The 14722-nt window shown below is 42.6% G+C and overlaps 1 protein-coding gene across 3 annotated transcripts; it reads right to left on the bottom strand.

Moving 5' to 3' along the window:
• Positions 1–2747: 2747 nt before the first annotated feature.
• On the bottom strand, positions 2748–13857 carry LOC100499175 (interferon regulatory factor 8). Of its 3 annotated transcripts, XM_021613502.3 has the most exons (9): positions 13636–13857; positions 12965–13164; positions 12393–12579; positions 11482–11567; positions 7956–8127; positions 7419–7511; positions 4645–5034; positions 4027–4139; positions 2748–3279 (listed from the first exon to the last, which is right to left on the bottom strand). In XM_021613502.3, the coding sequence occupies exons 1-9, from the start codon at positions 13643–13645 to the stop codon at positions 3040–3042; spliced, it is 1491 nt and encodes a 496-aa protein (XP_021469177.3). In that variant the 5' UTR covers positions 13646–13857; the 3' UTR covers positions 2748–3039. The 3 variants fall into 3 exon arrangements, with proteins under 3 accessions (XP_021469177.3, XP_021469178.3, XP_090039270.1); XM_021613503.3 differs by lacking the exon at positions 7419–7511 and having other exon boundaries at positions 13636–13757; XM_090183144.1 differs by lacking the exon at positions 13636–13857 and having other exon boundaries at positions 12965–13433.
• Between the last annotated feature and the right edge of the window lie 865 nt (positions 13858–14722).

Here is a 14722-nt window from a genome sequence, read left to right as displayed (position 1 = left end):
AAACCGGTAAGTTGCCCCTCACTATAGCTGCACTTCTCCACATGGCCAGACTTATAGTCTTCTCCCCTTTTAATGCTCTTATGCTCATCCTTCAAAAATCCTTCATAAGGTCTGAAATAGACACCAAAGTTGACATACTGTACAAATAATTATCTAGGCTAAGTAATACTAAAATGTATCTACTGCTCTGCTAACTAGCCAGCTAAAGTGTAGTCAGTGGCTAGCTAAGACAGAGAAAAGGGACGAAAGAAGTTCCACACTGTAATGTCTGCGTCCAACTCACATTCCCAAACACTTCGATCCCGGAAACCACTTTCCAGCTCACTCTCCACATCCCAATCACTGGTATTCTAATCACCTGTTCACACACCTGCATGTCATCATCCCACACTATCTAGTTCAGTTCCTTGCACCCCATCACTGTGAGGTGTTGTTTTTTCCCGTCCTTCTCTCCTCCCGTTTTTGCCTGCCTCACTCACGACATATTTGAACTACAATTCATATTCTACCAGGCAGATGGAGTTGACAGTTTAAGGTTGTGACCATGGTGATTCCAATTTTGTTGGTTTAAATCTATCAAAAGTAAGGAGCTTTACAGACCATGAGTGGTCTTGTTGCACTACATGTAATGATGAAATAAATAACGAGTCCAAATGTATCAAATCTTCAGACACATCGTTTAGGAATCACAGTTCTGAAAGAAATATTCTTTAAGAGTCAGAAAGGGCTATTGCAAGACACTACATAAGATCATTTTTCAGTTAATATCCATTATTGACAGTTTTGGGAATTTTAAACACTTTTTTGGAGAGTTTAATATTGGGATCCTTTGCTCCGGACAAGGGCATTTCCAGGCATAGAGCTGACGTGGAAATGTATAATGTTCAAAGTGTTTTGGGGGGTAAAGCTTGTGGGCCCCATGTGGTGTGTGCTACGCCAGTGTCCTCCATCACATCCAGCTGCCAAGGGGAAACAATTTGTTATAACAGCTTCCTCCCCTCCACCACTAGACAACTGATAACAACAATTTCTCTCGAATTGGAGTTGAATATGACTGGTACATGTACAGTGCATTCTGAAAGTATTCATACCCCTTGACTTTTTCCACTTTTTGTTACGTTATAGCCTTAGTATAAAATTAATATAATTGTTTTTTCCCCTCATCAATCTACACACAATACCCCATAATGACAAGCAAAAAAAGAGATGTTCGATAGGGTTCAATTCCGGGTTCTGGCTGGCCCACTCAAGGACATTCAGAGACTTGTCCCGAAGCCCCTCCTGCATTGTCTTGGCTGTGTGCTTAGGGTTGTTGTCCTTTTGGAAGGTGAACCTTCGTCCCAGTCTGAGGTCCTGAGCGCTATGGAGCAGGTTTTCATCAAGGACCTCTCTGTGCTTTGCTCCATTCATCTTTCCCTCGATCCTGACTAGTCTCCCAGTACCTGCCGCTGAAAAACATCCCCACAGCATGATGCTGCCACCACCATGCTTCACAGCCGGGATGGTGCCAGGTTTCCTCCAGACGTGACGCTTGGCATTCATGCCAAAGAGTTCAATCTTGGTTTCATCAGGCCAGAGAATATTGTTTGTCATGGTCTGAGAGTCCTTTAGGTGCCTTTGGGCAAACTCCAAGTGGGCTGTCATGTGCCTTTTCCTGAGGACTGGCTTCCTTCTGGCCACTCTACCATAAAGGCCTGATTGGTGGAGTGCTGCAGAGATGTTTGTCCTTCTGGAAGGTTCTCCCATTTCCACAGAGTAACTCTGGAGCTCTGTCAAAGTGACAATCGGGTTCCTCTCTGAGCTCTGAGGACAATTCCTTCGACCTCATGGCTTGGTTTTTACTCTGACATGCACTATCAACTGTGGGACTGTAGACAATTCGCCAATTTCAAGTGTCATAGCAAAGGGTCTGTTTTGTATTGTGTGTAGATTCATAAGAAATAAATAATAATTGAAAACATTTCAGAATAAGGCTGTAACGTTACAAAATGTGGAAAAAGAAAAGGGGTCTGACTACTTTCCGAATGCACTGTACACCAGGGTTGCCTATTTTCAATCAGTTGTGAGATGGTGAAGTAGTAGACAATAGAAATATATGATTGGAAGATTATGGAGCCGGATAATCAAGAAAATAGAAGAATACAATAATCGTTATTCAGTTAGGTTGCATCAAAGTTACCTATTGTTGTTCATAAATAATCAAAATATGTCAAGGGATTTGTATTCAGTGCCTGGCCTTAAGTGGAGTGAACCCCTTTCATAGATTGTTTGATAATTGGGTGAAAATATACTACACAGAAATTGTCTCTGTGTGAGACACTTCAATATATCAATGATCCATTTGTATTCTTCATTCGTATACATTTGGCTTCTTCTTCCTTCTCAAGTCTTAATTTCTCATAAGGGCTACTATTCTTCCTGTGCACCTGTGACTTGTGCTTCCTGCTTCTGACAGTCCCTCTCTGCTTCACATTGGTCCCCCATCACCCACCCTAAACCCTCTACCCCAAACCACATCCTATACACTGTCACCATGTCACATGCACACAAATACACATGCATCCGATCCCTCTCGTTGAAAGAAAATGAGAGAGAGGAGAACGAGAGAGGCTAAGTAGTGGGGTTCTCCCTCCCACACCACTATCACAGGTCAGGAGCTTTCCCATCAGCACCCACAGATGTCACAGGAATACGAGTAACACACATCACCTCGTGATAGTCCTACACGCCACCTCTTGTGATAGGTATTCACTTTTTCATATCATTTAATAGAACAACAAAAAAAATGGTTGATTACAAAAATAATTGTAAGGCTGTACAAACTAGGGTAGATTCTTTAAGCGCCCCCATTTTTAACATTGATCATTGGCTCAAACTGCTGACACTCACGATGGAGGCACAGTCCAGTCTTACGTTGAAATTACAGTAAGGTATTTTAGTCCAAGACCTCAGTATACTGTACACTACTCAGGAGAAGCGATGTAAAGCTCATTGGTCAATCTACATTCATGTCCATGGCTCCTGGGGCCTGTTTGTGTGTTACTCCTGCATTTGTTGCAGGGTCCTCTGGTAGTCTCCTGGAGCTAAAGGGGAGCTCTGTTGAAGGGTCCTCTGGTAGTCTCCTGGAGCTAGAGGGGAGCTCTGTTGAAGGGTCCTCTGGTAGACTCCTGGAGCCGGAAGGGAGATCTCTGTGTGTCCCTGTAGCTCATAGTCCCTTAGGCAGTGACTGCTGCTCTGCTGGCTGAAGTATATCATGCCCCTGGCAAACATGGGCTCCACCTGAAACACATGCAGGGGTCACACCATGAATGATGAAAAATAAATAAAGATTGCTCCCATTTACCTAATCTCTCTTGGGCAGATTCTGTGTGTAAACCGAGAGAATCTGTCAGGGCTGTAATCGAATGGCTGAGATAACTAGTAGCAGTAGTTTCTGTTTTGGGGTTTTCATCTCTATTTGAAAAAATCACAATTGGGCGAAGGCGGTGCTTCAATATATACATGGGAGGGGGGGGGGGGGGTGATATCAAACCTGTGTGCGCAGTAGTTAATCATTGGAGGGGGTAGACTTTCCTTTACGAGGATGGAGACATTGCTTTCTCCCTGGTACAATGGAACTCTCAATTGTTAACACGTATTGACCCAGAAGTAAATAAGGAAGCTGACCAAATTTCACAAGAATTTATTTCTGGGTAACCAAGAATAGAAAATACCAAATCTCTCCCTTCCCCTCCCCCTTGGGCCTAACTTTCAGTTTCTGAAAATGTGTAAGGTATAAGCAATACGCACTGCACTTCTTATACCTATCCAGATCCTACAGATTTGCAAACATCGATGGGATAGGGCCAAGAGAGTGGGGGAAGAATCTATTTGGACGTGTTGATAGAGTCCTTTGTTTATCATCATGAGTAACAAGGCTATATTTTGTTTTCTTTTTATTCCAGTCTTTATCATGTTGGACTGTTATTTTAATGCACTGTTGATTCCAACCATAATAAGATAGCGAGAGTCTGTAATGTACTGTACCTGTGCTGTGATCATCTTGGCCTGGCGCTGGGGGTCCGGGTACTCGTCTCCGAAACACAGCACCACCTGGTGCCTGGGCATGGGACGGCCATGGTGGGCATACCCCTGCAGCTCTGGAAGGCAGGATGGAGGGAGTGTACAATGATTTTATCACCTTATTTCACCCACAATACACCAATTCGCCCCCTAACAGCTGAAAACATCTACTTTGCTCATGAAGGAAGGACGTTCAGCTTGAGAGAGATGGATATTGTGATTAAGTATCACTGCATGGAAAATGCTAAAAATAAAAGGTTCACAGAATGAGAAAGAGGAGTCAGAGAGAGCTTTTTCCAGTCATTTGCAAGGAAGTCATTGGTGTGAAAAATGAGTGGTTCACATGTAAACTGCAGCTAGAGACTGAGTGGTGGACCACAGGAGGTGGGCGGGGGCTGTTTCATGGAGACTCCACTGACAGGCCGCCGCTGAGAACGTGACAGGTCGCATACCCACTGATACCACAGCATGGAGAGGGACTTCACATTCTACAGTAGGTATCCTCACCACCATCATCAACGTTCAGCACCATCATCATCATCATCATCATAATCAGCTCACAATCAAAATACTGTTTCTCACCAGTGAGGAACTGCTGGGTGTCAAACAGCTTGCAGGTCTGTTCTTTCTCCAATTTATTGGGTTTGTCCGTGTAGGGTGCCAGTGGGCCTTCCCAGTACACTCGGCTCTGGCACAGCCGCTTGGCATAGAGCCCATCTAACGTCATCCACAGGAGCACGCCCCTCTCCAGGACGTTGGGTAGCTTCTCTGCCCCTCTCCTCTGAGACTGGGGGTAAGGGGAGGGGAATTGCACCGTCTCTGCACCACTATACAGCCTGTCCTCGTGGCAGAGGGAGGACGGAGAGGAAGATGAGGAGGAAGAAGAGGTGATCCGGCAGCCTTCAGGACTCGAGGTGGTTACCTTCTTGACCAGAGACTCACGGTAGAACAGGGATACGTGCAGTCGGAAGTCTGGAGGAAAGAGGGGGGAAGATGTTAGAGAAGGAACCAGTAAGTAAAAGTATTCCAAATGAAAGAAGATTGACAGCTGTCTGAAAACAAATGCATTCTTTCCATGTGTGAAGTCGTAATAAACATCTGAATCTGTTTCTGATATGAAGATGTGCCTGGGGAGTTGAAATCCCTTTCAATGGCCAAAAGTCAGTTTCTTCTTTTAGTAAATATACTCTATCTTGCAAACAGTGTATATAGAAAGAAAGTGAATGACGGACTTTAGCAAACTGCTGAACTTTACAACTTTCTTAATCAGCCGAGCTAAACATTAAATACGGTTCCATTTACAGACAATGCAAAAGGAGCCAGTTCTGTATTTTCAACACTGATAAACAGTAAATTAATTTGATATAATACTGCGTATGTTACTGTAACTGTAGTGGTCCCTGCAGTCACCCATCTAAAATATCAACAACATACATTTGAAGTCAGAAGTTTACATGCACCTAAATTGGAGTCATTAAAACTCGTTTTTCAACCAATCCACACATTTCTTGTTAACAAACTGTAGTTTTGGCAAGTCGGTTAGGACATCTACTTTGTGCATGACACAAGTAATTTTTTCCAACAATTGTTTACAGACCGATTATTTCACTTATAATTCACTGTATCACAATACCAGTGGGTCAGAAGTTTACATACACTAAGTTGACTGTGCCTTTAAACAGCTTGGGAAAATGTCATCATGGCTTTAGAAGCTTCTGATAGGCTAATTGACATAATTTGAGTCAATTGGAGGTGTAACTGTGGATGTATTTCAAGGCCTACCTTCAAACTCAGTGTCTCGTTGCTTGACATCAGGGGAAAATCAAAAGTAATCACCCAAGACCTCAGAAAGACAATTGTAGACCTCCACAAGTCTGGTTCATCCTTGGGAGGAATTTCCAAATGCCTGAAGGTACCACGTTCATCTGCACAAACAATGGTACGCAAGTATAAACACCATGGGACCACGCAGCCGTCATACCGCTCAGGAAGGAGACGCGTTCTGTCCCCTAGAGATGGACGTACTTTGGTGCAAAAAGTGCAAATAAATCCCAGAACAACAGCAAAGGACCTTGTGAAGATGCTGGAGTTAACAGGTACAAAAGTATCTATATCCACAGTAAAATGAGTCCGATATCAACATAACCTGAAAGGCCTCACAGCAAGGAAGAAGCCACTGCTCCAAAACCACCATAAAAAAAAGCCAGACTACGGTTTTCAACTGCACATGGGGACAAAGATCGTACCTCTGGTCTGATGAAACAAAAGTAGAACTGTTTGGCCATCATGACCATCGTTATGTTTGGAGGAAAAAGGGGGATGCTTGCAAGCCAAAGAACACCATCCCGACTGTGAAGCATGGGGGTCGCAGCATCATGTTGTGGGAGTGCATTGCTGCAGGAGGGACTTCACAAAATAGATGGCATCATGTGGTAGGAAAATTATGTGGCGATATGGAAGCAACATCTCAAGACACCAGTCAGGAAGTTAAAGCTTGGTTGCAAATGTGTCTTCCAAATGGACAATGACCCCAAGCATACTTCCAAAGTTGTGGCAAAATGGCTTAAGGATAACAAAGTCAAAGTATTGGAGTGGCCATCACAAAGCCCCGACCTCAATTCTATAGAAAATGTGTGAGCAGAACTGAAAAAGCATGTGTGAGCAAGGAGTCCTACAAACCTGACTCAGTTACACCAGCTCTGTCAGGAGGAATGGGCCAAAATTCACCCAATTTATTGTGGGAAGCTTGTGGAAGGCTACCCGAAACGTTTGTCCCAAATTAGACAATTTAAAGGCGATGCTACCAAATACTAATCGAGTGTATGTAAACTTCTGACCCACTGGGAATGTGATGAAATAAATAAAAGCTAAAATAAATAATTGTCTCTTCTATTATTCTGACATTTCACATTCTTAAAATAAAGTGGTGATCCTAACGGACCTAAAACAGGGCATTTTACTAGCATTAAATGTCAGGAATTGTGAAAAACTATGTATGTAAACTTCCGACTTCAACTGTATATGAATAGAATATCATTAATATGAGCACTGTTTCCAGTTCCAACACTGACAAATACCTGACCGTATTAAAAGCCAGATTAGGGAAGTAATTGTCCTATAGAAACAGCTTTTAGTTTCTGGTGGTTGGCAACACGAGATAATAATTCAGTACGCTCCACTACATCGTACTAATCTTGTCTTTGTGTCTATCTGTCATTATCACTGGTCAGTGGTGTGGAATTACAATACAATACACACATGCCGTGTGCACAATAACTGAAAAAGGACTAGAGGTGGTTGTCTTTGTGTAGCAGCAGTAGTAAATTAGTAATCTAGAAGTATAGAATAGCATGTACCAGAAAGGGTAGACATGTTGTGGTCCATTTTAAATGCTGTGGGGTGAGACTCTGAGGAAGAGTAGGAACAGAAGGAGCCAGTAAACTGATAACCTGAGGGGAGAAGATAAATAAATACTGTTGTTAACCAATGAATGGGTTTTTTCAGTGTACATATCATGGAGGATGAATTACTAGACCTTGTCTAAATTATTTCCTATCAGGAGGAACCTGACTAAAGACTATTAAATGAAGCCCTCATTATTTTGGAGAACTGGGGGTCACCAAATCATTCACTGTCAAACTGTAGCTGTTTTAACAACTTGTGTGAGTGTGCGTCACTCAGATTAACATATGTCAAATTTGTCATAGAGACCACTGACCTATACTATAGCCTTTCATTATCTGAAACCAAGTTAACATGAGAACTAGTGAAGTATGGTGTTCACATGGCTCCTCTGTACTTGCACTGAAGGACATATACTGTGGAGTCTATTCTCTCCATGATATTTTCATTCCTATAATCAGTGTCTTCCCCATGGCGATGCCATGTCTCACCGTTATCTGTGTGTGGCCCGGTGTGCCAGGGTCGGCTGAGTGGCTGTGGGTAGTGGCACTGGCTGTACTGCAGCTCTGTGTGGGGTGGCTGGTGAAGCTGAGGCTGGTCCAGTGCGTGGCTGTAATCCCTCCACTCCTTCCTCTCCTGAGGAATCATGAATCCGCCAGACACCTGGGGACAGGCCAGGGGGAGAGGAGACAGCTGTTAGTCAGGTAGTGGTGGGTTCCTGATCCACACCCAGCAGGGAGAGAGCTGTGAAGATCTTTGAAGGTACAATTGAAGTCAGAAGTTTACATACACTTAGATTGGAGTCATTAAAACTTGTTTTTCAACCACTCCACAAATTTCTTGTTAACAAACTGTAGTTTTGGCAAGTCGGTTAGGACATCTACTTTGTGCATGACACAAGTAATTTTTCCATCAATTGTTTAAAGAAAAATTATTTCACTTATAATTCACTGTATCACAATTCCAGTGGGTCAGTAGTTTACAAACACTAAGTTGACTGTACCTTTAAACAGCTTGGAAAATTCCAGAAAATTATGTTGTGGCATTAGAAGCTTCCGATAGGCTAATTGACATAATTTGAGTCAATTGGAGGTGCACCTGTGGATGTATTTCAATGCCTACCTTCAAACTCAGTGCCTCTTTGCTTGACATCATGGGAAAATCAAAAGAAATCAGCCAAGACCTCAGAAAACAATTGTAGACCTCCACAAGTCTGGTTCATCCTTGGGAGCAATTTCCAAACGCCTGAAGGTACCACATTCATCTGTACAAACAATAGTACACAAGTATAAACACCATGGGACCACGCAGCCGTCATACCGCTCAGGAAGGAGACGCGTTCTGTCTCCTAGAGATGAACGTACTTTGGACCTTGTGAAGATGCTTGAGGTAACAGGTACAAAAGTATCTATATCCACAGTAAAACGAGTCCTACAGTGCCTTGCGAAAGTATTCGGCCCCCTTGAACTTTGCGACCTTTTGCCACATTTCAGGCTTCAAACATAAAGATATAAAACTGTAGTTTTTTGTGAAGAATCAACAACAAGTGGGACACAATCATGAAGTGGAACGACATTTATTGGATATTTCAAACTTTTTTAACAAATCAAAAACTGAAAAATTGGGCGTGCAAAATTATTCAGCCCCCTTAAGTTAATACTTTGTAGCGCCACCTTTTGCTGCGATTACAGCTGTAAGTCGCTTGGGGTATGTCTCTATCAGTTTTGCACATCGAGAGACTGAATTTTCTTCCCATTCCTCCTTGCAAAACAGCTCGAGCTCAGTGAGGTTGGATGGAGAGCATTTGTGAACAGCAGTTTTCAGTTCTTTCCACAGATTCTCGATTGGATTCAGGTCTGGACTTTGACTTGGCCATTCTACACCTGGATATGTTTATTTTTGAACCATTCCATTGTAGATTTTGCTTTATGTTTTGGATCATTGTCTTGTTGGAAGACAAATCTCCGTCCCAGTCTCAGGTCTCATGCAGACTCCATCAGGTTTTCTTCCAGAATGGTCCTGTATTTGGCTCCATCCATCTTCCCATCAATTTTAACCATCTTCCCTGTCCCTGCTGAAGAAAAGCAGGCCCAAACCATGATGCTGCCACCACCATGTTTGACAGTGGGTATGGTGTGTTCAGGGTGATGAGCTGTGTTGCTTTTACGCCAAACATAACGTTTTGCATTGTTGCCAAAAAGTTCAATTTTGGTTTCATCTGACCAGAGCACCTTCTTCCACATGTTTGGTGTGTCTCCCAGGTGGCTTGTGGCAAACTTTAACCGACACTTTTTATGGATATCTTTAAGAAATGGCTTTCTTCTTGCCACTCTTCCATAAAGGCCAGATTTGTGCAATATACGACTGATTGTTGTCCTATGGACAGAGTCTCCCACCTCATCTGTAGATCTCTGCAGTTCATCCAGAGTGATCATGGGCCTCTTGGCTGCATCTCTGATCAGTCTTCTCCTTGTATGAGCTGAAAGTTTAGAGGGACGGCCAGGTCTTGGTAGATTTGCAGTGGTCTGATACTCCTTCCATTTCAATATTATCGCTTGCACAGTGCTCCTTGGGATGTTTAAAGCTTGGGAAATCTTTTTATATCCAAATCCGGCTTTAAACTTCTTCACAACATTATCTCGGACCTGCCTGGTGTGTTCCTTGTTCTTCATGATGCTCTCTGCGCTTTTAACGGACCTCTGAGACTATCACAGTGCAGGTGCATTTATACGGAGACTTGATTACACACAGCTGGATTGTATTTATCATCATTAGTCATTTAGGTCAACATTGGATCATTCAGAGATCCTCACTGAACTTCTGGAGAGAGTTTGCTGCACTGAAAGTAAAGGGGCTGGATAATTTTGCACGCCCAATTTTTCAGTTTTTGATTTGTTTAAAAAGTTTGAAATATCCAATAAATGTCGTTCCACTTCATGATTGTGTCCCACTTGTTGTTGATTCTTCACAAAAAAATACAGTTTTATATCTTTATGTTTGAAGCCTGAAATGTGGCAAAAGGTCGCAAAGTTCAAGGGGGCCGAATACTTTCGCAAGGCACTGTATATCGACATATCCTGAAAGACCTCTCAGCAAGGAAGAAGCCACCGCTCCAAAACCGCCATAAAAAAGCCAGACTACGGTTTTCAACTGTACATGGAGACAAAGATCGTACTCTTTGGAGAAATGTTATCTGGTCTGATGAAAAAAAATAGAACTGTTTGGCCATCATGACCATCGTTATGTTTGGAGGAAAAAGGGGGAGGCTTGCAAGCCAAAAAACACCATCCAAACCGTGAAGCACCGAGTGGCAGCATCATGTTGTGGAGGCGCATTGCTGCAGGAGGGACTGGTGCACTTCACAAAATAGATGGCATCATGAGGTAGGAAAATGATGTGGCGATATTGAAGCAACATCTCAAGACATCAGTCAGGAAGTTAAAGCTTGGTCGCAAATGGGTCTTCCAAATGGACAATGACCCAAGCATACTTCCAAAGTTGTGGCAAAATGGCTTAAGGACAACAAAGTCAAGGTATTGGAGTGGCCATCACAAAGCCCTGACCTCAATCCCATAGAACATTTTTGGGCAGAACTGAAAAAGTGTGTGCAAGCAACGAGGCCCACAAACCTAATTCAGTTACACCAGCTCTGTCAGGAGGAATGGGCCAAAATTCACCCAACTTATTGTAGGGAGCTTGTGGAAGGCTACCCAAAACGTTTGACCCAAGTTAAACAATTTAAAGGCACTGCTACCAAATACTAATTGAGTGTATGTAAACTTCTGACCCACTGGAAATGTGATGAAATAAATAAAAGCTGAAATAAATCATTATCTTTAGTGTTATTCTGACATTTCACATTCTTAAAATAAAGTGGTGATCCTAACTGACCTAAAACAGGGCATTTTTACTTGGATTAAATGTCAGGAAAAACTGAGTTTAAATGTATTTGGCTAAGGTGTATGTAAACTTCCGACTTCAACTGTACCTGTTGCAGGGGTAAACACATGACCTTACCTGGCTCTGTAGAGATGGGTATAGAGAGTGCATAGGGTAGCTATTGACTGAGCTCATGTGGGACGTTGTCTCTGCCATCTTGATCCCTACATTACAGAAACGTAACATTAGACATCACATCATAGAACTCTCTATGGTCTAATGTAACATTATGTGGTGGTCCCTCCAGAAATATGTATGTCCTCAATAAGAAGTCAAATCAAATGAAATTGTAATCATCTGTCAACTGTCATCCTTACAATTAGAGCCTTTTCAACAGAGTTCAAGGCCATTCAGCCTCTTCAAACAGTTGTATACAGAAACTATAGAGCCATGCGATAACATGTGTAAAGTGTGTCAACCCCTAGGTTGCAGGTTTGGCCTCGAAGAGTCAATCCTAACTGAGACTGCCATGTGAGAGTGACAAAGGGTTCTTCTGATGGTGGAGCCTTCAGCCTTTGTTATGCAAGCCTGGAGGTTAAGTATGTATGCTGTGCATTCTGCACTGGGTAACTGAAGCCTTCTAAAAAAAGTGTCAAGGCCTTTTTGGTACACACATTGGCTTCCTCTCTGCTTCCTGCCTCATCAGACGATGGAGGCAAAATGAAACATTGCCGGCTGTGTGTGTATATGTCTGCTCGGCTAGGTTCAGAGTCAGACAGCATGAGTTTGGGCTCACCCTCTATGTAAGCAGGGGGGGGGGTGTTCTAGGGAGGGGTAGACTACAGCACTTCTCAGAAGCACAAGTTACGGCAACGCAGGTGTAACTTGAACCCTAGTGCATTATTACCTTTGACACATGAAATCTCTGATATCAACTGCCAGTAGCCTATATCACTTCACTATGGTACAGTACAGTACAGTCAGAACAGTAGGCATTCATGACATGGACTTCACTTTGGTAATACTACAATAAGATGAACAAAACGTGCCTCTCTTAGCTCCCTCCGGTATGATTCTGTAGACTTTGAAAGGATCGGATATGTCCAGTTGGCTTCGCTCCACCAGCTCATCAAAGTCATTGCTTTTGTTCAGAGCACATCGCAGTCTGGTCTTCCATGTGGGGGGGTCTGGTTTGTCCACTCCTTCCCTATGTTTCCCTTTGAACAATGCCCAGGCCTGCAATAATCAACAACATAATGATTTGACTTCCTCTCTGCATTCAATTTCAATTTACCTGGCGATTAGTAAGGCATTATGGGCCTGCATCAAAATCCCCATGTCATGGTCTCTGCCTTGAATAAATACCCACTGCCTTGAACAAAGATCATCACTTGCTATACTGTAGTAAAAATCAACAGGTAGTCTATAGCAAATACTGTAAATTACACCAGACCAACTAAACTTGGTTTGGAGATAAATAAGTATGAATATGATTGAGTTAGCTATACTTTATGGGGTTCCTGCACACTATATTCAATATTCACGAGTTGTAAATAGTAACTTAAAAGTAGAAGAAAAACAATAGAAGTCGGGTAAAGTGAAGGTGTGGGTCCTAACGCACCTTGAAGAGTGCAGCATCCTCGTCACGGTTGTAATCCTGTTTGCCCGCATGTTTCCACGGAATCCTGAAAATGCTTTTCTCTTCATTCTCCCAAACCAGTCCGGGATAGATGCTGCTGTCAATCTGATCGATCAGCCACTGTCTAAGTTTCCCGTTGCCGCAGCTCACTGACAGGCCGCTGTCCCCCTCGAAGTTCATCTCTTTCGAAAAACGCATGCAATAGAAGGATGGGCATAGTGATGATGTGGGACCAATGAGTCGGTTATGCAATGCAAAAGAAACATACATTGTCAGTTGGTGTTGAGTGATGGTGGTTAATGTTATTAGGTAAATCATGTTTTTATCAAATGTATATATTATCACTGATAATTTGAGAGTATAATCATTGAGATTATTACATATGTTTAATCTCCCCCCAAAAAATCACAAACAATAAATAGGCCTAATTTAAGAATTAAACACTTCTGGATTTGTTGGTCATCTTGATTCAAAGACAATTCAATTAATATTTTGTAGGCTCATAATTGCAATCCGAAAAAAAACAATGTTAATATCACATGCATGAAATAAATAACGTAATAGCCTAGTGTTAGGTGCATCAACATCACTGCGTCAATTTCAGGACGTTTACCCTCTCGTATGTTCACTATGAATGAGAATAAACTCCTTACCTCTAACCATGTGAGCGTCTCTGAAAAGTAATGAAATCGATCTCACCGACACTGTTCTCAAGAGAGAGCATGGGATGACCTATTCTTAAATATTGTCACATCTTTATGGCGGTGTCTTGACTAGGAGGAGCCTATTCACTTTATGCGTGCAGCACTATGCGCTACATTTCTTTGAAGCTTATCAGAGAACAACCTACATACAGTAAGTAGCCTACAGTAAGTGGATGGGGAATCCCTCTCGACTGGCAAACACAGGATGCAAACACCGCCATGGAATGGAACAATTACCTGCGCTCAATATCAAAACAGAAACTCCCTAAAATCGTCATTATATCAATAGATTGCGTTACCATTCTATGTTTATACTTTAAATAGTCTACTGTATTATGAATCCTAAAATATAATGTTCTTGAGTTTACAGGGCATTTGGAAAGTATTCAGACCCCTTGACTTTTCCCACATGTTGTTAGTTACAGACTTATTCTAAAATGTATTAAATGAGTTGTTTTCCTCATCAATCTACAAACAATACCCCATCAATTCAATTGATTGGACATGATTTGGAAAGACACACACTTGTCTATGTGAGGCCCCACAGTTGACAGTGCATGTCAGAGCAAAAACCAGCCATGAGGTCGAAAGGAATTGTCTGTTGAGCTCTGAGACAGGATTGTGTCAAGGCATAGGGAAGGGTACCAAAACATTTCTGCAGCATTGAAGGTCCCCAATAACACAGTGGCCTCCATCAATCTTAAATGGAAGAGGTTTGGAACCACCAAGACTCTTCCTAGAGCTGGCCGCCCGGCCAAACTGAGCAATCGGGGGAGAAGAACTTGGTCAGGGAGGTGACCAAGAACCTGATGGTCACTTGGACAGAGGTCCAAAGTTCCTCTGTGGAGATGGGAGAACCTTCCAGAAAGACAACCATCTCTGCAGCACTCCACCAATCAGGCCTTTAAGGAAGAGTTGCCAGACTGAAGCCACTCCTCAGCAAAAGGCACATGACCGTTCGCTTACAGTTTGCCAAAAGCCACTTAAAAACTCTCAGACCATTCTCTGGTCTGATGAAACCAAGATTGCACTCTTT

This window comes from Oncorhynchus mykiss, chromosome 8, assembly GCF_057628025.1.
Source record: "Oncorhynchus mykiss isolate SJ-2025 chromosome 8, ASM5762802v1, whole genome shotgun sequence".
In the NCBI taxonomy this organism is placed as follows: domain Eukaryota; kingdom Metazoa; phylum Chordata; class Actinopteri; order Salmoniformes; family Salmonidae; genus Oncorhynchus; species Oncorhynchus mykiss.
Note: the sequence above shows the minus strand (reverse complement) of the source record. Positions and strands in the feature narration are given on the sequence as shown.